Here is a 23,769-nt window from a genome sequence, read left to right as displayed (position 1 = left end):
AAAACAAAGAAGTGATAGGGAAAGAAAGAGCGCCTGTCGGCCTTTTGCATATTTTTGGTATCAATTTAAGAAATGTTCAAAAGTCTGTAGAAAAAAAAATGCTACATTCATTCATCAGGAATAATGCTGCTGCAAAATGCATATTCTCTGTCCTCCAGTGAGTTAGAGAATGATGTGAGAAATCATAGGTAGTAGCAGTAGAAAGGGAAACAAAGCTCATTTGCCCACTAAAGGCAGTAGTAACTTCTGGTGTAGCATGACCAGGAGACAAGCTTGACCCCAACTACGCACACCACCTGCTCCAGGTTTCTGTGGCTGTAGAGCCAGCACAGATGCTCCAAGCTACGGATTGAACCACTACTGAACACTTATTATGTGAGAGATACCGACATAGGTGCTGAAATTACAGAAGTGAGCACGACAGGCACATGTGAATGCTCAGAACCAGAAAGAAACATTACAGGGTGTTATGAGAAGACAGAGCAGGAGGCAAGACTTGGTCTTAAACGGTAAGTCAAAAGGCTTCTTTGAAGAAGTGTGTCTTAAGTTCAAACTTATAAACATATGACGCTTCCTAGGATCTCGGAGACACAAATGCTGTTTACTAGAAGCAGATATTATATAAGTAATGCTTATCAATTTCCACTTTTTTCTAATGAAAAATCTTGAAGTTCTTAATCGTAAGCATGGATATGCTGTTGTATCTTTCACCTCTGGCATTGCTTCAAATAATGTTCTTCTTCGCTTGGTAAATTCTTTCATATCAGTCAAGATTTCATGCTTTATTTCAAGAGGCAAGCTGCTGAAGTCTTCAGATTCAATATCTATCGCATGAGGATTATGAAAGAACTCTTCCTGTAAAGAGTAAAACAAAACACCGTGAAATTTACATTTCATACACTTAATTCTATTTATCCTGAGAGATATTTATTGCACTTACAAACATAGTTCTACATAATGTACAACAGACTAAACACAGTTGTACATAATCTGCACTAGGTACCAGTGAATAGACAGATTAAGGAATACAGCCATTCACTCACAGATTCATCCAGTAGAAAAAATACTTACCAGACACCCCTAATGTACCAGACACTGTTCTGGGTGCTAGGGTATTATGCAGCTCATGACAGATAAAGTCCCTACTCTTAGGAGTGAACTAAAGACATAATAATGAAATAAATAAATAAGTGAATGCACAAGACAATAAAGCAGGTTAATCTGATTAAGAGAGTTGATTAGGAGAACAGGAAGAGAAAAAACATTTACTGGTAGACAGAAAAGACCTCATTAAAAAACGACCTGTGAGCAGGGACTTGAAAGACACCAACAAGCCTGATCAGGACATCCCAGGCTGCAGGAACAGCAAGTACCAAGGCCCTAAGGCAGGGATGAGCCTTTGATATTTAAACATTATTTGTAACTCCCTTAATTAGATTAGTTTTGCTTTGGTCTTAACCTATGATCAAAAGTGAAATAAAAAGTGAAAAATTCACAGACATGAAAAAGTATAAAACTTTTCTAAATTTTAACTAATTACCAAAAGTGCTTTAAAACTCTTCTATAAAGAAAATAAAATAATACAGTTAGCTTTCCTGTATGTAGGCATGGTGTCCAAAGCAGCCAGCACTGAGGACAGGCCAGTCATGCTCACAACACCCATGCTTTTCCCTCAGTAATGTTCCCAGCAGCCCTCTGAAGAAGCATCATTATTATTTTTCTTCTACAAAAAAAGAAAGAAAAGCAAGCCAGCCAGCCAGCCTTGGAGAAGTTACTATGTCTAAGATCACACAGCTAGTGAACAGGAGGGCCCACACTTAAATGCAGGACTTTCTGACCACAGTGCTCATGTCTTCACCAAGACTGCTATCTTTCACTACATTAATAATGCAGAAGCTCTACAAGTTGAGGGATCCTGAGCCTGAGGTTTTAGCTCAAAGGTCTTTTTCCAGATGTACCAAAACAAGAGGAACATAAAAGACCAGTTAAGTTGGGAATCAAAGAATGTTACCCACTATTCAAGAAACTTGAAAAAAATTTTAAAAAACTTGTATAGACAGTACAGCCTCAATCCATAAAAATGTCATCCATTAAAACGTGTGTGGTCATGGTTTTAGAACATGACCACACGTTCTCTGATCCCTCTTTTCATGTAATCCCTCCCCTTAAATAGGGGGCGGCCTGACTGACCAGCTTCTCACAGACAGGACATGCAGGAGGGAAGACTGCACGACTTCAGAAGCCGGCCAGAAAAGGCACAGGGCCCTGCCAGGCACTGGCTCTTGGGATGCCTGCCCCTGGAACACAGTGCCATGCTGTGAATGAGCTCAGGCCACACGAAGAGGCCCCAGGCAGGTGTTCTGACTGACAGCGTCAACCGGCAGACATGCAGTGAGGAAGCCCTGGAGGGGGCTCCAGCCCCAACTACAGTCCGTCTGCATCTACCCGGCAGTCATGCAGACAGCACTGCCTCGCTGAGCTCACCAACCCCCGGAACGGGGAGAGAAAACGACACACAAACAACCATTTCCACGTCACCTGGTCACACGGCAATGGGCGAGTGGTACCTAAGCACAGACGTGGTTACACATGTATGCGTACATGTATACCTGTCACATACAGATCACATACAGATGTACCCAGACACACACAGGTACTCAACCGAAATGAGGAGGGAGGGAGAATGGACTAACATATACCGAATTACCTGAAGTCACTTATGGGTGCTACCTTTTCTATATTTTTACACAGGTATGCATTACTATTTGTTGGTGGGTTGGTCGGTTGGTCGGTTGGTTGTAAAGGAAAGATGGCTTATTTTGGATATGTGGATATACATAATGGCCAACCAACTCCACATAAATGTGCGCAGGAGCATGTGTACTTATACATATATTCACACGTGCACACTTATACACACATGCACAGTAAAGAAGGCGTCTGTTTTTCAGGAACTTTCATAAATTCACGCCACCTCATTATTCATTTTTATGTCATTCATTTCAAATGGTAGAACATATTCTGAATTCAAAACTTACGTATGTACCTGTAATGCTTGTTTCTGACTCATTCTTTCTTGCCATTCTTTTTCGTCTTCTTCTTCTGAACTGAAAGCCAAGCATACGTTTACAGTATCTATGATTTAATGACTTATGAAAACACTGCTTGAGGCAAGGGGCTGCTAGCTACAGGGGCTACAAGGGTGAGTAAGATGGCAAGACATGGGTTGCCCTTGTTCCCACAGTCTGGAGGGGACACGTGTGAGTGAGCAATTACAGTATGATCTAGTAACTTCCACCACAAGAGAAGAGTAATAAGGACAGTCACCTCTCTCCAATCTGGGGGGTCCTAAAAGCATTCTGGAATCTGGCAATTACACTGCTTGCCCTGAGCCCCAAGTAAGTGACAGGTCTAGTTGTAGGGCATGAGGAACATTCGTGCAGAGAAGTATTCCAGGCAGAAACCGAAGTTCTATAAACATCTGGAAACAAGGGAAAGAAAGCCTGCCTGTACACGGTATAAAAACAGCGGGTGGTAAGGATGGGAAGCATGTGATTAAGGGGCTGGAATTTATCCTCAAGAAATGAGAAGCTAGGAAGTGTTTTAGGCTACACAATGACATTATCAGATTTGGGTTTTAACAGATTCTACACTATAAAGAAGAGATTGAGCATGGTGGGTAGGAGTTCCAGCCAAGGGTAAGACCAACCAAAGACAAAGACAGAGAGAGAAGTGTAGAAGCCACTACGGTAATTGCAAGAAAGGACGATGGTGGCAGTGATGAAGATAAACAGAAATGGCCTGATTCAAAAGCTACTTGGGGTCTCAGGAACCCCTGGGAAAGGTATGGGGGCAGGTAGGGGCAGAGGCACACTCCAAACACAGAAGCTGCGACAATTAACAGTGAGCGAGAGGAAGTGCCAGAGGAAGAGGGGCGTGAGAAAGAGTGGCCAGAAAGGTTCCCAGGTAGCTGGACAGCACGGGCACCGTGTCACACACGGCTGAAAAGTGCGGTCAGCTGAGGCCTGCAAAGCGTCTACTGGATTCAGCGAGGAGGACGCTGCGTGTGGTCTCTAAGCACGGTGGTAGGAGACAGAAGACACGGGCTGAGAAACAGGTAGAGACAGCAAGTGCATGCAAAGGGTAAGAAACATGTGTACGAATGATACATCAACAGTGCTAACACGGGGTCTGCAGAAAGAAGAGAACAATCAGCACAAACCAAAACACAAGTACAAGTTAGAATGAAAAATGAAAAACATTCTAAAAGGGACAGAGAATGCATTTTCAGTTGCACTCATTCCCACATGCCTCATCATGCAGATAAAACCCAAAGATTTAAATCTGTCTAAACACACAGACAATTACTATTTGTAAATAGTTAAACATTTACCTGTTTTTTTCCTCCTTCTGTAAAGGTGGCAAAGCATAGAGGTCATCTCTTTGAACTTGAGTAAGACTGGGGAGCGCTTCATCTCTGAAAAACACACACAGACTTCGACACAGGTAACGGGATTTAGGATTTTAAGTCAGGATTTTGACGACACAAGCCCTGCTGAGGAGGTGAGAAGAGGGGAGACACAGGGCAACAGGTTTCTCGCTGCTGACCTGGCTGCCCAGGCCACTGTGGTGGGAAGTAAGCACGGCCTGGAGAGAAAGAGGGCGGCTCCCCAGCACCTCAGCCAGGGCCTCGGCTACAGGCATGGACACATGCCTCATACAAGTACAAAGTGCACGCAATGCATCATTACAGCCGTTCTCTCTCCTTATCAAAGCTGACACCCACCAGAGAATTTTCACAATTTCAAATTACCAGGTCAAATGGACACCCCACTTACCCCTCTCATGTTACCACCTATTATCTGCTGAGTTAAGGTTAGGGAAAGGGTTAACCCAACAAAAAATTAAAAGCTTTAAGTCTTTAAAATTAATGCAATTTGCCTCTTGCCTTTTGCTTTTTAAGGCAGTTTTGATAGCTTGTCTTTTCAAAAATGTCTTCAAAAGCTTCTCTGTAGTTTTTTTGGAATCACTGGTTGCCAAATCCTTTCTCTGCCTTCTCTTAGCCTGTGAAAAGAAAGGGTAGAGGATTCTATTTCAGGGTATTAGTATATTAAAAATATTTCTCTAATTTTTTTCTATAGAATGTGGTTTGTCTGAGCTTTCAGACTGTGGATGCTTTAGTATTTCCTCCAAAGTGTTGTTTATCAGTGAAAATGTTCAGGTCTCTGATATGTAAAGCACACCGAGTTTCCATCTAGCGATTACTGAAAGAACTAACTAGTATACAGTATTTGGGAAACGATTAATTTATTTTCAGGTTCTTTTAAATATCCTTTAATGTCCCCAGAAGCCTAAAACTAAACAATATAGTTAAGTAAATGCTTCTCCAAAGGATTATATCAATTAACTAATGTATTCTGTAAAAATCACTGTTATGCCAAAATCAATTTCTGCTATTGGCCTTTATAAAATAACATTACTCAGATGCCACCCCGTCCCTCAACATCCAAAATTATATCATAAGAAATCCTAAATTATAGAGAAGTATCTTGTAAGTAATGTCCAAGTAGGAAAAAACAGAATAGTCTCCATGCTTACGGTGGAATATAAGGAAGAAACACAAAACATTCTCTTCCCTTCTAAATTAAGATATAACACTGTGGAAGTGTAAGGTGTACAATGTGTTGATTTGATACATTTATATATTACAAAATGATTACTACAGTAGTGTTAGCTAACACCTTTAATCATGGGGCAGGGGAATTGGGGAGATGTTGTTTACTTTAGATAAATTCTGGAGTTCTTTCCTGTCTAATCCTTCCAAGGAGTGCCTGATACAGTGTATCCTGGATAATTTAAAACTGCAACATGCGAATCTATACCTTTTACTGAGGGAACAAACATCCCCAAGCTACTGCAGATCCTTACTTTTATCCTATATTCTCACTTACTTAGACAATGCCTGTCCAGTGTAATTATGAAGTGATGAGCTGGCATTTTCAACACATAAAAGTCCTATGTCCAAATGGGTGCTATCATTTGGGGCATACACAATTACTCCAAAGTTCACGCCTTTGTTCCAACATTGTTTGAAACTACTTTCAGAATAAAGAAACTCCTGGGGTGCCTGGGTGGCTCAGTCAGTTGAGCTCAGGTCATGATCTCATAGTTTGTGGGATCAAGCCCAGAGTCAGGCTCTGCACTGACAACACAGAGTCTGCTTGGGATTCTCTCTCTGTCTTGCTCTTCCCCTTCCCCACTCTTGTTCTAAAAAGGAAGGAAGGAACTGAGAACAAACTGAGGGTTGATGGGGGGTGGGAGGGAGGGGAGGGTGGGTGATGGGTATTGAGGAGGGCACCTTTTGGGATGAGCACTGGGTGTTGTATGGAAACCAATTTGACAATAAATTTCATATATTTAAAAAATAAAAATAAAAAAAATAAAACAAATAAAAAGGAAGGAAGGAAGGAAGGAAGGAAGGAAGGAAGGAAGGAAGGAAGGAAGAAGGAAGAAACTCATTATCATTGTTTTATATCCTGGCTAATTTCCTTCCTCAATAATCCACTTTAATCACACCTGACACCACACAAAATCACCTATTCCTAACATCCCATCAGTCTTTAAACACTGGGGACCCACGATCTCAGATTCAGAGCATTTCCCCAACAGGTTCTCTGTAGCACTCAGCAGCATAGCTGAAACATGCATAGAACAGCTACAAAGATACTCTAGAAGGAAAAATCCCAAGTGTAAGAATTTTAGTAGTTTTATTAAAAGTTGAATTTTATCATTGCACCCAGGAAGTACTCTCACAAATAATCCTTTTTTAAAAGAAAAAGTATTGGGAAGCCTGGGTTGGCTCAGTTGCTTAAGCCTCCAACTTCAGCTCAGGTCATGATCTCATGGCTCGTGAGTTTGAGCCCCACATCAGGCTCTGTGCTGACAGCTCAGAGCCTGGAGCCTGCTTCAGATTCTGTGTCTCCCTCTCTCTCTCTCTGCCCCTACCCTGTTCATGCTCTGTCTCTCAAAAGTAAACATTTTTAAAAAATTCTTTTAATAAAAAATAAAGAGAAAATTAAAATTATACATGAACTTTTTTAAATGTTTATTTATTCTGAGAGACAGCGAGCATGCGTTCATGCACAAGTAAGGGAGGGGCAGAGAGAGGACCCCAAGCAGGCTCTAGGCTAACACAAGGGCCCAATCCCACAACTGCGAGGTCATGACTTGAGCTGAAATCAAGAGTCAGAACCCAACTGACTGAGCCACCCAGGTGCCCCGAACTTCTCTTTCTCTGTAAGAATGCAGAAAGAAAAAAAAAAAAAAAAAACAGATGACTCTTACCAAAGTCTGTTTCTTCAACAGTGGAGCATCCCCATCAAACACAAAAATAGGACGAATTCGAAAAAATAAGAGTTTGCAGAGCCGATGAAACAAAGTGAGAAGATGAGCATTTTCTATCGAGTTCCCATGGCGATCCCGGACCCCTCTTAGTGCCTGGTTCAACCAAATGCTAATATCTGGTAGAATTGTTAAAGGAAAGATTTTGGACTTTCTTCCCTCACCCCCACAATTTCAACTTCCCAATAACCGGTATCATCTAAACATTGAAACTAAGCACTCATCACAATTCATTTGAAATTGGAGAATGTTTAGCCCTGATGGAATCTACCTAAAATCAGTTAATTTTATTTGAACTCTTACTACTGTTCACATACTGAATTTTAAAATCTTACATCAATAGATGTGTCCTTTTAGAAAATCTAATTGCAAATAATTGCTTCTTTAAAGAAAACTAATAATCTCTACAGAATTTTCATAAATTAGCACAACTCTTTTGGAGAACAATTTGGCAATTCATAGCAAAAAAAACGTAAAAACTTGCATTCTATTTTACTACTTCTTCCAGACATTAGTCCTCAGAAAATCATCATAGACTTACAATAAGAGTTACTTTCATGAATGTTTACAGTAATGAAAACATGAAAAACAATGTAAAAGGTTTCCAACAGATCTTTAAACTAAATTATGATATAATGATTTGCTGAAATACCAAAGAGCCCTCAAAACTGGAAGCTACAGAAGCATATATAGTGATAAGAAAGACAATCACAAAATATTAAAGGAGACAAAACAGGTCACAAAACTCCGGAATGCATAATTACATTTTATAATATACAGGATATGTTAAATATAAAAAACTAGAAGTTCAGGCACCAAAATATTAACAATAGTTATCTCTTTTGCAGTTACAAGTAACTTACATCTTCTTGGAGTTTGCTTATATTTAACCTTTCTAAAAACTGCTTCTTACCAAATTACTTCCTACGTGTCCGCACAACAGAGGGATGCAGCACGGCGGGTCCTCCCCTCACCATCTCCTTGCCAGCTCCTCTAATTCTCCACTCAAGCCTGGCTTCAGCAGTGCTCTCCCTCAGGCCCTCTCCCCTCCTCCTGCTGCACAGGCTGCCTAGGCCACCTCAGCACCCCCACACCACACCCTCTCCCTATGTGAGCTCTGTCCTGACCCTCAGACTAGATGGCCTAGATGACACCTCTACCTGATGCCTCACAGATGTTCCCAACTTCACATGATCAAAACTAGACACAGGTCTTTTCTACCAGGCTGCTTACGTCCCCATTACAGTGAAACCTGTTCACTGGAGTCAGATCACTGAATGCCATCCCCTACACTCCCCTCATCCAAACACTACCAGATCCTATCAATTCCACCTTTCAGCCTGTCTTGAAGGTAGACCCTTCCTGCCTCCAGGGTCTTCTCACATGCCCCTTCTTCTGCCTGAGTTTCTCTCTCTTAGCCTAGTTATCTCCAACTCATAGGTCCCGGTCTATGCGTCACTTCCTCAGCCCAGACAAAGACCTCCACTTATGTGCTCCTATTCAAAACGTATTGCTTATTATGTGGCAGAAAACCCACTGAGGATATAGCACTGAACAAAACAAGGGGTTTGCCCTTGTAGAGTTGACAATGTAGTGGAGGGAAAAACCAAACCATGGGCTCCATGCCTTGTCTAGACCATGTTTTTGTGCACTGCTCCCCTTTCACAGGACATATAGGAGTCAACAAATACTTGCTATTAAATGAGCTGAACAGTCAAGTATTTAAATGAATGTATATTACCTAATTTATAACTGTAAAACAAATTGGGCCAATCAACAATTAACTTAATAAATACTATGAGAAAAATAGTGGAAAGCAAGCTATTATTATATTCCTTCCTATATTTGAGTGCTACTATGTGCCAGGCTTATCTAAGATCCCAAGATCTTGAGATAGAACAGTAAACATAGCCCTGAACAAAACATATATGGTATCCATCTCCAAGAAATTTGCACTCCAATGGGGAAGATGAACAATAAAATAGAAGAAAAATGAACAGATACATATTATATATTATAGATATACTATAATACATATAGATATAATACAAAAAAAGCAAATAGAGCAGAGTAAAAGGACAAGGGGGGCGGGGATCAGTAGCTCTTTACTTAGGGAAAGCCTATGTGAAGAAATAGTGGAGTCCTGAATGAACAAGAGGAACAGTGAGATAAGAGGGACAGCAAATGTGAATGCCCTAAGAGAGAAGCATGCTTCCACTGAAGGACAATGTGGCAAGATCTGAGCCAAAGGAGCAACAGAGTTGATGTGCATGTGCAGCCACCGGAATGTGACTTAAAGATCACCCCAGTGGACGAGTGAGGAATAAACTAATTATAACATCCCTAGTAAAAGCACACAGCAATGGTGGAGACAAGAAGTGGCAGGATAAAGGATCTACCTTGGAAGTAGGATTTGGTGTTGACTTAGTTCTATACTGTATTGGATAAAATATTTCTGCCTGGATTGTTTCTGGTTGCTACACTGTTGGACAGTATTAAGTTTCTACTTAAACCATTATTTTGAATGTTATGATCAATGAGAAAACCTAATTTCAGATCAGTGGCTCTCAACTCTGGATATGGCTCTCAACTCTTCAAACTGGATAGCAAACTTTTAATTCACAGATTACTGAACATAGATATGCCTAAAATTCTAAATCAAAGATACTGAGATGAGTCTTTTTTTTTTTTTTTTAATTAATCTTAAGTGGTCTCAGCTAGGGTTGAAAGCTCCAGCTTGAAATTACTTTTTAAAATTATATAAAATAAGGCATTCTGAAAATATTTGCATATTTTGACTTGCCTAATTTCAATAAGTTTATTTAAAAAAAAAAAAAAGGAGCATTAAATTCATCCCAGGGCTGGAAAAAAGTAAAATCCGCAGCAAAGCCAGAATCACTTCATAGATAAGACCCAAAAGACCAATAACATTTTGAAACAAAAGATAAATTACTTTAGTTCTATTGTTAGGTGATTTAAAATTTAATCTCCATTAGTATGTATAGCCTAAAGAGAGTATAATATTTTGCTAACAGAGTTAAATGCAGTTTACAAATGTTAAGGTCCACAAGAGTCAAAAGTTAAACCGTTAATTATTATTGGATGCATTTAGATTATATAAATAAACAAGGCACTCATCCACAGATGGTTAAAAAAATGTATTTTAAGGATCCAAGAGTAAATTATGAACATAATGTGTCATGGAAAATTTCTTCATTAACATAGAAGACAAAAATATTGGAATATAGGTCAGATATTTGAATTCGAATTCCCATGAAAATGTTACAAAGCTGGAAAGAGCCCAAATGTCCATCGATGGATGAATGGATAAAGAAGATGTGGTGTATATATATACAATGGAGTATTACTCAGCAATCAAAAAGAATAAAATCTTGCCATTTGCAACTGCATGATGAAACTAGAGGGTATTAATGCAAGTGAAATTAGTCAGAGAAAGACAAAAATCATATGACTTCACTCATATGAGGACTTTAAGATATAAAACAGATGAACATAAGGAAAGGGAAGCAAAAATAATATAAAAACAGGGAGGGGTACAAAACATAAGAGACTCTTAAATATGGAGAACAAACAGAGGGTTACTGGAGGGGATGTGGGAGGGGGGGTGGGCTAAATGGGTAAAGGGCATCAAGGAATCTACTCCTGAAATCATTGTTGCACTATATGCTAACTAACTTGAATGTAAATTAAAAAATAAATATAAAAAAAGAAAATGAAACAAAGCAAAATCAACTATAGGACAGCAGTCAAATATTCTTTTTACATATATATATTTATACACACACACATATATATATACACATATATATGTATATGTATATGTGTATATACATATATACATATATACGTGTGTATATATATATGTGTGTGTGTGTATATATATATATATATATATATATATATATATACACACACATATATATAAGCTTGTATTTATAACTGGAGGATCATTGATAGTCCTCTTTAAATGGTTTGTTCTTCCAGACAAACTTAATAACCTCATGAAAATTATTTCATGTCCCAAAAGAGCTCCCGAGTCATCTAAAACACAAGTCACCTGAATTCTAAATTAAATGCTTTACCTTCCTTACTTTGATTTTCCCAGAAAGTCAGAATGCTGAACTTCATGCGTCAGCTCAGTGATTTTACGAATCATCAATTCTTCATAGAGGCTGCCACATAAAATGCCTAAGTCTTTGCTGAAGTTTGAAGGGTTCCTGTCACCGAAAACTGCTTTCCTTCCCATAGAGTTCTATGAAGAAAATCTTTAGAAAGCAGTGAAGAACCACTAGAGGGCAGCAATAGCGCGTTGCTTTAAAACAACAACAGACTCTCCCTTTCCCGATACAAGGTATCCTTCAAAAACTTTTAAGGAAGGCAAAACTCATTACGGGTGTATTTCAAGATTACTCACACTGCAGAAAATATAATCATCATCTTACTTTATTTGAAAAACTATCAGTGTCACATCGTGTACAAGTTGTCTCCACACTAAATGACAGCTCCTCACTCAGTGGCCCCTTCTGCAGGACTCCCACATACTCTTAAACTGCATTTACCGCCGACAGCAAGTATTTGCATGACTCTTGTCCTCCTAGATTACAGCTCCTGTGCCCACCTAGGGACTGGCACAAGGTACCACCAGCTTCCAGAACAGCCACTCAAAGGTGAAGGAGGAGGAGGAGGGAGAGGAGGATGCTTAACTTATAAAAAGACCAAAACTTCAGAAACAGCATTCACAGGTTTTGATAAAGCAGAAAAACACTTAATTTCAAAGACACAAAACCAGCCAGACATATGCACAAACGACAATCTTTTAAAAGCCTATCACAGAGGCCGGGAGGTTTAAAAAAAAAAAAGGCCACTGTGTACCTTTTGAAATCTTTTCACTGTTGTACTACATGAATTCCCTAGTCCAAAACTCATAATAAAAAATTGTAAAAGTTACTTTTGAAAAAGAAAAAAAGGTCAAACACCTGTCCACACTATCCTTGTTCTCTCTAACACGCGTAAGTGGAGCAGTGGAGCAGGGCTCAGGACCCGCGAGCAACACTACCGGTAGGAAGTCCGCCTCATTTAACTCCACGCTGACCTCCCAAGCCGACCGATGCTTTTAACCTTTACAATATTAACTAAGCTTTCACTTAAATAACCCCTTTACTCCTCATACCAACCCCGCGTGCAGGTACTATTACTACCTCCACTTTGCAGACGAGAGGAGGAAAGCACTGCCCCTCAGTAATAAAACCAGAGGACTGCAGCCCAGCGTGGCACTCCTGCAAAGCGGGGGAAAGCAGACACTTGAAGAAAAAACGTCGCGAAGGAGATGCCACTGCTACCCCGCGGGAGACCGTCGCCCTGCCAACACCACGCTGGGCCCAAAAAAGGGAGCCGGGAGTAACTGCCTGACGCGGGTCCCTGCACCCGAGAACCGACGATGCGTTAAGGATACCCACGGCGAGGATCTTCCCTTCCAGCGTCTCTGGGCTCACTTGCCGCCCGGAGCACTCCAGCAGCTTCCAGAGCCCCTGGACCCCCATGAGGCCTCCAGCGACACTCGGCGGCGGGTCGCGGGAGACCTTCTATTCCGATCCTACCACAGCCTGCACCACCGCAGGGGCCTGGGCGGGGCTCCCCCTGCTCCCACCCAGGGAAGATGGAAAATAATACAGGGTTTCCAGGGAAAACCGGCACCGGCGAAAACGGCACTTCCTGGCGGCTGACACTGCCTCACGGAAGAAAGGCGGGAGCCCAGAGAATGGCCGGCGTCAGGGAGGCGCCAGTCCTCCTCTCTCCTAAGGTTTGGCCCAAATGTGTGCCCTCTTAGCGTAAGAGAAGTGAGGGGACTACGCAGGCCAAACAGCCAGGGGGTCCCCCAACACCTACTGTCCCGTAGAGTTAACGCGTAAACCCACACAAAATGGGTTGGGCGGACGGGTCTCGGCTCCCATTTAATAGCTGCTCAGGGTGGAAGTCCCGCCTCACAGCCCTACGTATAGTCGCTGCGCCTTTTCCTTCCGGAAGCGAGGGGGCGGTGCAGCCTCCGTGTTTGTGTCCAGTCATTCCCGAGCTTGCTCCACGCTGGCATTCTGTCGCAGCCAGATGTTGGAACTGTGCGCGGAGGTCATTGATTTCCATGTGGTTTTTCCGTACCAACCCCCCCCCCCCCAAAAGGCCGCCACTTCTGCAAACTCTTAATACCAACTTTAGGACAAAACTATCAAAAATTGGTTTTTAGCAAAACTACTTCCCAAAGTGTTGTTTTTTTGTTTTGGTTTGGTTTTTTTGGATTTCCTCCATGTGTGGAATAATCCCCACAAATTGTTCCTACTTGTATTTTACAGAGCTTGATATAATTGCCTATTCCATTTTTGTTCCCCCCTCTCCCCACCTGCAACGTAGATTATAAACTTATTAAAACCAAGAATTATCTTGTTGACTGTTAGAGCCCCACTCCCAACACTTAGGGATTCCATAAATACCCCCTAAATGACTTCTGTCGGCCTCTAATCTAAAGCTCTCCAGTACATCTTGCACCCCCTGAAAGAGAATTTCCCCGCAAGCCAGGCAGCCTTTGGTCCAAATCCTGACTGAGCCACACAATAGCCCTGTGTTTGTGGGCTGAGTTGTGTGCACCTCTAAAATTTGGATGTTAAAGCCCTAAACCCCAGCCAGCACCTCAGAATGTTACTCTATTTGGAGATGGGGCCTTTTAAAGGTGACTAAGTTAAAATGAGGTTGTGAGGGTAAACCTAATCCAATCTGACTGGCGTCCTTATCAGAGGAAATTTGGGGCACACAGAGAGAGACACCAGGGATGTGCACACTGGGGAGGACCATGTGAGGACACAGCTAGGAGGTGGCCATCTGCAAGCCAAAGAGAAAGGCTCTGGAAAAACCAAACCTGTCAACACCTTGATCTTGGACTTCCAGCCTCCAGAACTGTGAGAAATAAATGTGTTATTTAAGCCACCCAGTCTGTATGGTAGAAGACACCATATGATCCTAAGCGAGTTTCTTCACCAATGAGAGTCTGAATAAAGTGGAGATGCCACCTCCCTGGGGTCGTTCTGAGGTCAGTGATTTAATATGAAACACCTAAGGGGTCATAGTGCTCAAATTATTTTGTTGAGGGGGGCCTGGGTAGCTCAGTCGGTTAAGTGTCCAACTCAATCCTGGCTCAGGTCATGATCTCATAGTTCCTGAAATGGACCCAGCCCGGGACCCACGTGGAGCCTGCTGGGGTTCTCGCTCCCTCTCTCTCACCACTCCTCCCCCACTCATGCATGTGCACGCGCTCTCTCTCAAAACAAATAAAAAAAGAATTTAAAATAAAATTAGTGTGTTAAATTAATGATTGAAGGAGAATATGCTACGGGTAAAACTAATGTACAAACTGTGATGGCTCACAGAGCAACTTGCCTGAGCTCTGTTAGGTGTCTGGGAAAAGGAAAATTTGGAAGTGTTTTTGCTGCTGCACCAGCTTGGCCTAAAGATGGGACACAGTAGTAGGGAAAGGAACAGTTTCAGGATTTGATCTAAATGAACATTTTTTATGCCTAAGAGCTGAGTAAAAACAAATAGCCAATGAAGGCATTTGAGTATTAGAAGTGCTTTTAAAACCAGAGCAACATTTCTTGAGTACAAAATATTCTTTTGAAGGAACAGGAACTAAGGGGTGTATATTTGACTTACAGTGAATTGGCTCCTTTAGATGCTGCTTAAAGGGCTCACTATCAACATTCTGAGCAGTAAAATACACATCTTTTGGAGAAATGATAGCAAGGACTATCTACAAATCACTGTTCTAAACACTGTACGTGCATTAACTTATTTATTCTTCAAAACAATTTGTAAAATAGATGATATTATCCCCATATTACCAATGAGGAAATAAACACAGAAATATTCATCTTAACTTCCCCTACGTGATACAGCTAGCAAGTATAGAGCCAGTATTTGAGCCTTCAGTGCTTCTATGGAGACTCCTAGGAAGAGATGACCAATAAATCAAATAGGACAGGAGTGTTACTAATCTTGAAAGAGAAGTGTGCAGTAACTTGCATATAGTTTTTGGAAAATTAGTCTCTGTAAACCTTACTATGCTCTTAATAACTGTCAAACTTGTATATCAAGTTATTAAGTAATCCTATATATCAAGACTTTTCTAAAATTATTTATGGCCAATAGGCAATCTGTATAAACTCATCCTCTTTTCCTAGGTGTCACTGTATTCTCCATGTTGCACTTGTCTCCTTTCCTCTTGGTTCCTCCTATCTACCTCTTCTCTTAAATATTTCATTAAACTCTATGAAACTGCTGATATTCAACCATGTTTGACCTACAAAAATGACAATTTTGTTTGGTTCAAGCTTATATAATTAAATTTTCTACTTCCTATTATGTAGTCTTACAGGAATCTAAAATTATAGTCATAACATATATTGTTTCATTGATTATAAAAATAAGATATAAGATGGTTTTTTATACTACTTAGGTGGAATTGTCACGGGCTTCAAACCGAATTCCAAGGGTACTCCCTATATAAAAGAAAGGTTCGCAATATTCACATTATTAAAAGTAGAAAACAAAACTTTATTTGATGAAAACTTCTTAAAAGTTCCAGAGTGAAGTAACAAAATCAACAACCTACAAATCTCTCAGTCCTTTGCATTTCACGCAAAATATTCTCTTCAGAAAAATGACCATTTCACAATATATATCCCTGTCTGTAGGCTAGGCATGTCTGAGTGGATAAATGGATATAAAATTCAAAAGAGAAGAAAATGAAAATATTTTAAAAATAAAAATCTGAACCCTCTCCTTGAGGTGTATTGCAATATGGTTACCAACATATTCAGCACCTTGTAATAATCAAGTTACTGATTTGAGTCATGAACAGCCCCTGAAATGAAAGAACATGTCACAGGCTGACAGCAGAAGAAAAATTGACATCAACTAGAGAGGAGCTGAAATACATGAAATCCACTCTTTCTGAACTATTTAACACTCACTACAAACAGCTAATTGTATGACTTAAAAAAGGAAGCAGCTCACAGTTGGGAATATGGATATTTGTCCTCTGAGTGGCAATGGCATTCCTAATGCATCTTTAATGCTGTTAACAACATAGGACTCCACACTCAGGGACCAGTCAAATATTGGAAGATCTCATTTCACAGATTACCTTGGATATAGAAACTTTGAATTCCACTTTTCTTTTATTCTATCCCAAAACAAGGTTCACTGTAGACAGAAGTCTTTCAAGGCCTGAAGATCTTGTCAATATTGGATGGTAACATACCAAGTCAAGAAAGCCAAGAATATCCCGAATCAATGCACCAATAGAAAAGATCAGTTTCTTGAGTCTTCGCTTTGCCTCTTTATTGAGGATCCTGAAAAAGTTAGTCAGGAAACAAATGAGGCAGGCAAGATGCTGCTTGCAAGTAAAAGAATTCTAGACTCGCTAAATAATTTTAAATGAGCTTTAACCATGAGAGAAAGCTAGAAATCAACGGCCCCAATTTTCTTTAAAAGGGCAGATGATACCTTTTATCTTGAGTTTAGGAATAAAACTATCTGCAACAAATGTGTGGCGATCGAGTTATAAGAAACCACTTCATGCTTAAGTATTTCAAATCATGATGCTATTAAGTGAATTTGTGTTTGATTTGTTTATATGTAATTTTATTGGATTTTGTGAAATTGTCCATAATGTTTATATACTCTTTAAAAGGACAATAATCTGTGCTTACCTGCTTCGATATCTGAAATCACCCATCATAATCATATACAAGCTTATTTACTGGAGAACTACAAGGTTATATTTTGTACCACGAGCTCTGTTCCTATTTAGTGTAGACTTAATAAAACCTTCTACTGTCTTAATGCAGTCTTGTATAGAGCAGTCATGTGTATAACACAAGTTGTTCAGTACCCAACATGGTCAGTCATTCCCATCATAATCACTGTAACCCTGGTAACCACTGTTCCTTCTCTCATGGATACTGGACATCTTTTTCCATGCCGAGTCCTGATGGAAACTAGCACTGAAAGACCGGCCCAGGCGCCCATGCTGCTTCTTGGAGATATTATCTTCACTCTCAGATTTGGCTATTCCCTGGGCATGTGTTGGAGGTTGTGATTCTTGTCTAATGGTTCCAAATGGAAAGTTCCAAAGGCCAAATCGTTGCCAATTAAGTCTCTGGAATGCTATGATGCAATGCAAATTTCCCCCAACCTGAGAAGAAAAAAAAAAAAAAAAGTTGGGTTAAGAAAGTGAAAGGAAATTAATTATACTAATAATGTGGGTTCCTATGAATTGCCTTATTTTTCCCCCTTCACCTGCCTCAAAACAGTACTTACCCTTTTCAGATATCATCAGATCACCTTATCCTGCATCTTTCTTGACCAGCTGCCTTTACAAAAATATAACAATGCCCACAGGAGCCAAAACAACCCCCCCACCACCCATATGACTCTCCACTGGTCACACACACTGCTGCTTCCCCATCTGCCCAATCCAAACACCAAGATCATTCCTCTTCCTGTCTCCTATATGTTCTTGATGTTAGTAGGAAACCATATCAGTGGAATGTCAACTCAATCCACAGAATCTACTTTCACTGAGAACCTCCCCAAGCCTCCTTGTTTGTACACATGACTCTGCTTCGTGGCCACAGTTCATTTGGCTCAGAAGTGAACACCTGACCCAAGCTGGGCCAAAACTATGGGACTGAGCCTGGGCAGGCCACTCTCAGCCTATCTAGACTGCTCACCTGAAAGGGAGACGTAAGTTGAAGTTCTTGATCTTCAGAAAGTAAATATTCAGACAGATAAGAACAACATGTAACTCCCAGAAGAATGAGACAGAGAAGCTACTTGGCCCCTGACACCATTCTTTTACCAGGTACCAGACCCTTCTGATTCCGGGCTATCCTCCTTGTGTTTTCATTCTAAAGTTACCCCTCTTTCCTGAACATAATTTTCACTCTTCTATCTGAGATAATCTGAAATGGATTTCTCTTATTTACAACCTAAGGAGTACTGAGTAAAACAGTGCCTTTTGTCGGCTTGGGAAATATCTTCAGCTACAATGGTGTTCTTACCTTCTTTGTTTTTCGATACTGCAGCCCCCTCTCTAAGTGTCGGATATCTAGATATTCTGGATTTTGAGTGTTGAGATCAGTAACAATATCTGCCCACCTATAGTGAAAAAGGAAGGATAAAGCACACTTTTCTCTAAGTACAAAATACTACTGTAATGGAACTTTTCACATGAGCAATTTGCTACAATATTACCATAACGATAATTCTTTCATAACAAGATTGTTCCACATCCTAAGCCCTAATTCTTTTTTTATGACAAGTCTGCTTAACCAACTATTGCCAAGATTCTCGATTCAAAAAATGGCTACTTTCATTATGAAATACATATTTATCAACCCATTAAATGACATCCTGCAGGCTAGAGTAGAAACAGCCCATATTTCCGTTTCAATTAGAGTCGAGTTTTCAAAAGATTTCAAAGTTAACATGTGTTTATTCACAGATAACATGATTGATTGTATAGAAAACACAAAGCAATTACAAATTACTTTGGATTATAAAACTATTACTGGATTTGTGAGTGAGTCTGATAAAAATGCAAGATTCAAGGCCTATGTAGAAAAATAGATTGCATTTTTGTACACTACCAGAAACTAATTCAGAAGTGAAATTTTTTAAAGGAAGGTGCCAAGAGGTACAAACTTCCAGTTATAGGATAAATAAGTACTAGGGATGTAATATACAACATGGTGATTATAGCGAACACTGCTGTGTGACATACAGGGAAGTTGTTAAGAGAATAGATCCTAAGAGTGCTCATCACAAGGAGAATTCTTTCGTTAACATACTGTAGTCATCATTTCACAATATATGTAAATCAAACCATCATGCTCTACACCATTAACTTATATAGCAATATGTGTCAATTATGTCTCAATAAAACTGGAAAACAGACAAATTTTTTATTGCAAATGGTATCGATTTGCAATACCATCAAAAAACATAACAAACTTATAGATCTGTACAGCATAATGGCTACAGTTAATAATACCGTATGGTACACTTGAAACTTGCTGAGAGAGCAGATCTTAAGTGTTCTCACCACATATAGGCAGAAAAGGTAACTACGTGAGCTGATAGATATGCTAATTGACACTTGATTGTGGCAACCATTTCACAAAATGTAGATCAAATCAGCACACAGTACACTTTAAATATATACATTGTATTTGTGTATTACAACTCAATAAAGCCAGGAAAATAAAAAAAATAAATAAAAATAAAAAATAACAATATCAAATATTGGAGAAGATATGAAGAAAAGCTGGGTTCTCCATACATTGCCCGTAGGAGTATAAAATGGCATAACCCCACTGGAGAACTTTCTCCCAGCTTCTTAAATACACAGCTATCCTATAATCAGCAACCCCAATCCTAGATACCTATCCAAGAAGAAGAAAACATATAAACATGTCCTCCAAAAACTTGCACAATAAAATGTGGCAGATCCATACAGCAGAAAATTATTTGGCCATATCAAGGAATGAAGTTCTGGTCTATGCCACAACACAGATGAACACTGAAAACTTTACTCTAAGTGAAAAAAGATACGAAAGTCCACATATTGTATGATTCCATTTATAGGAAATGTCCATATCAGGCAAATGCACAGAGATAGAAAGTAGATCAGTGTTGCCAGGGAGTGAGGGGAGGGGGCTGGGGAGTGACTGCTAATGGGTATGGGGTTTTAGTTCCTAGAATTAGATCATGGTGGTTGATGCTCAACTCTGAATATACTAAAATCCACTGAATTGTATACATTTTTAAAAGGGTGAACCTTATGGTATGTGAATTTTATTTCAGTGAAGCAGCATTCCTAATAGCTTTACCCACATAAGACCAAACTCAAAATAATCCAAATGGTCATCAACAGAAAAATGGATAAAAAATCGTGGTACACTTACACTAGTTAATACCACTCGGCAGTAAAAAAAAAAAAAAAAAAAAAAAAAAAAATTATGATATGCATGACAAAGTAGATGAATCTCACAAGGTTACTTAAATGATAGAAGCCAGATAAGAAAGAATATTTTATGGCTCCATTTACATGAATTTCAAGAACATGCAAAGCACCCATCATGACAGAGCAGAGGCTGTCTATGGGGACTGACAGGAAAGGAGAATGAGGGTACTTTGAATACAATGAAAATGTTCCATATCTTGATTGCAGTGATGATTACACAGGTATATTCATTTATCAAACTCCACCTAATTATACAATTAAGATCTGTGCATTTCACTATATGTAAATCTTACCTAAATTAAAGAGAATAAGGGAAGTTAACATACTTTTTACAGTGAATAGCAGGATGTTTTCTACTTGATTCTCCAATTAAGATCCAATACTCTACTTCTTGTGGTGAGAGGGGACCCCTGCTAAATATAAAACAGATTAAAAGTAGGCTTAGTAAAGGTCATTCACTCCCTTGAAAATATTGCTTCCACTATGTTAATAAAAAATATACTAAAGTTATTCAAAGATGACATTCATTAATACTAGAATAGATAATTGGAGTTTAAGCGAACAAACTTCTTAAGACCATTAAAGAGAAAGCATAAATAAAACTTAGGTCTTGATCTCAATTATAAAATCTAGGGATAAAAAAAAAAAAGAAAAAAAATGAAATATACCACCTCTTAGAATCTAAAAAAAAAGAGAAAAAATCCTAGCATCCTACAAGCATTCTTCAGCTACTCCTCTCCTTTCACTGTGCATTTAGAAGTTTTCAAAAGGCATCCTAAAAATGAAACCCTAAAGTCAGATGCCTAAATCCCACTCCGGGAAATTGAAGTAGATCTAGAGGGATTTGCACAGTTGTAAAGGCATCTCAGGTGATGCTTAGGTACAGGCAGAGGTGTGGAACTCTCCCCTAATGGGTACAAAGTTGGACTACCTACTTTTTCATGTTTTATGTTTGATAGATGTCTGGAGTAAGGTGAAGCCTCAGGATGAAACCATAGAAGAAACAAAGTACCTCACCTCCAGAGAGATGAATAAAACATTTTAGGATTCGGAGAGATCAAGTACTTTCCCTCTGGTTCCTCATTCACAAAACTATAACGTCCAGCTTCCTGGTTCTCCCAGATCTCAGGATACTGCCCCAGCATCCCCCAACCCCACAGTGCCTTGAGAGGGACTCATGCTTGCATGGCCTCCAGCCTCAAAGAACCCATCCTATCCCCAGATGAGGAAGCCATGTTCTCCCTGCCTGACCTTCAGCCTTCACCAAAAGAAGAGGGCTGCCCTCTCCTCCTCCTCAATGACCGATGCTACCCACCCAAGACAACACTGATAAATTCCACATTTTTCACTAGGAGGAAAGAAGATGCTTCTTAATGTGCTCAGTTGGGACAGCTTTTTGACACAAGATCCCCTAACTCATTTTCCATGTGAACAATGGATGAAAACACAGTGACATAATACGTGAAGTCCTTTGCAATCATTTTGTAATAAAGGTAAAAGTGGTTTTTCAGATGTCTTTCATTGCACGAGTCTGAACAACAGCATCTAAGTGGATAATGTAAAAGCCCAATTAACCAAATGCAATTCTGCAAAAGAACTAGCTAAATATTTAGAGCATAGTCTAACTTGATGCAAATGAAAGAAATAATCAAGGCTTCCAATTTCTGAGTGACTAAATATTTCCTAAATGCTTTCTTTTTTTGGTGAGTTACCCACATAAAATATGGAAATGCTTCTCTCAGTGAGTTATCCACATAAAATATGGAAATCCTTACCTGAATGCTTTATTAGCTTTAACAGGGGTTGCTTCGAAGCCAATTGGACAAAAATAATGATTTTGGCAATGATAGATATAAGCCAGTGATTCATCTTTCAATCCATGAGTTAACTTCGACAAGGCCCCAGAAGCTACACAAAACAAAAGCAAACAAACTGAGGAACCATAAAGCACTGTGGACGCTTTACGCAAATGACTAGCTAAGGACTGAAGGGAAGACATGACTTGGAGGACACTGACATTGCTGGGGGAAAAGGAGAAGCTTTACAGATACACAAAAATATGAATAAATGTAGTTTCAGTTTTACCCTTTTGACTGAAATTCAGATAAACTGAATAGGAAACTTAAGACCTGAAATACATCCTTGCTTACCAAAATCTTCTAATAACACCTACTTGTCTACAGAATTTAATTACCACATAAAACCTAACACCTAGTGTGTACAACAATGGTCTCAACTTTTCTGGTTGTGCACATCTGTCACAGGAAATTTCTGAATCAACATGCCCATGAGAAGCATTTTTGTTGATGGACTATATATACTATGGTACTAATAGGACTTTATAGAAGACATACAAAAGGTAGGAATTTTGAAATTAAATTAAAATACTGACAATATAGGGGTGCCTGGGTGGCTCAGTCAGTTACGTGTCCGACTTCAGCTCAGGTCATGATCTCACGGTTTATGGGTTCGACTCCCCCCCCACCCCCCCCCCCCCCCCACACACACACACACATCAGGCTCTGTGCAGACAGCTCAGAGCCTGGAGTCTGCTTTGGATTCTATGTCTCCCTCTCTCTCTGCCCCTCCCCCACTCACGCTTGCCTGCTCTCTCTGTCTCTTTCAAAGATGAACAAACTTTAAAAAAAATTTTGTTTTAAATAATGACATTCTATTATGTTCTTCTCATTCCACAGTGGTCATCTCACACAGCCCCAGTAGCGTATACGTCCCCAGTTTGAAGAGCACTGATGTTGATGGGTAGATAGTACACAGACTCCAAAAATGCAGACTTTTCCCGCTAATACACACTTTAATGTTTCTACAAAAGTTACCCAGATAGGAGGGACAAGTTTCTCAAGCCAAGTAATGAGATAAGAACATCTCTTGGACAGGCTGATCATACCACAGACTCCTTCTTTTATATTTCCCACAGCTATATTAGTTGTGAAATAATTTCAAAAGTAGTATCATAAGCAATAAGTTTTTACCAGCACTCAATATTTAAAGCCATTGACTGAGGTCTCATTAACATGCATCTCCCGGAAGAAACTAAATTATTCATGAACAAATAGCCCATTAAAACTGGAAAGCCTAAAAATAGGTGAAGTAGATGAAAGCTTGCAATTTGTGGTTTCTCTAATTGACTTTCTGGCCACTGAGATGGTTGGAGACCACTAAAAACAGCAGGTCAATAGCTGTAGCACAGCTAAGAAGGCAGGACCCCACCCTACCCCTGTAGATACACGCGATTTGTGGGCTCCATGGAGACAATA

The 23,769-nt window shown here is 39.8% G+C and overlaps 1 protein-coding gene across 2 annotated transcripts in view; it reads right to left on the bottom strand.

Annotated features, from left to right (window-relative positions):
• Window positions 1-23,769, bottom strand: part of LOC123599589 (DNA excision repair protein ERCC-5) — an 80,017-nt gene that overhangs the window by 20,219 nt on the left and 36,029 nt on the right. The window contains exons 7-15 of one of the 2 annotated variants that reach the window (XM_045481611.1): window positions 22,270-22,402; window positions 20,821-20,907; window positions 18,531-18,627; window positions 17,431-17,662; window positions 7,345-7,520; window positions 4,949-5,064; window positions 4,394-4,477; window positions 3,047-3,107; window positions 712-855 (exon numbers count right to left, since the gene is read on the bottom strand). In XM_045481611.1, the coding sequence (XP_045337567.1) occupies window positions 712-855; window positions 3,047-3,107; window positions 4,394-4,477; window positions 4,949-5,064; window positions 7,345-7,520; window positions 17,431-17,662; window positions 18,531-18,627; window positions 20,821-20,907; window positions 22,270-22,402 (1,130 nt within the window). Of the gene's footprint in view, window positions 1-711; window positions 856-3,046; window positions 3,108-4,393; window positions 4,478-4,948; window positions 5,065-7,344; window positions 7,521-12,874; window positions 13,409-17,430; window positions 17,663-18,530; window positions 18,628-20,820; window positions 20,908-22,269; window positions 22,403-23,769 lie in introns of those variants that run through there. The other variant, XM_045481600.1, reaches the window with a different exon arrangement.

Source organism: Leopardus geoffroyi, chromosome A1 (assembly GCF_018350155.1).
Source record: "Leopardus geoffroyi isolate Oge1 chromosome A1, O.geoffroyi_Oge1_pat1.0, whole genome shotgun sequence".
NCBI classification, from domain to species: domain Eukaryota; kingdom Metazoa; phylum Chordata; class Mammalia; order Carnivora; family Felidae; genus Leopardus; species Leopardus geoffroyi.
Note: the sequence above shows the minus strand (reverse complement) of the source record. Positions and strands in the feature narration are given on the sequence as shown.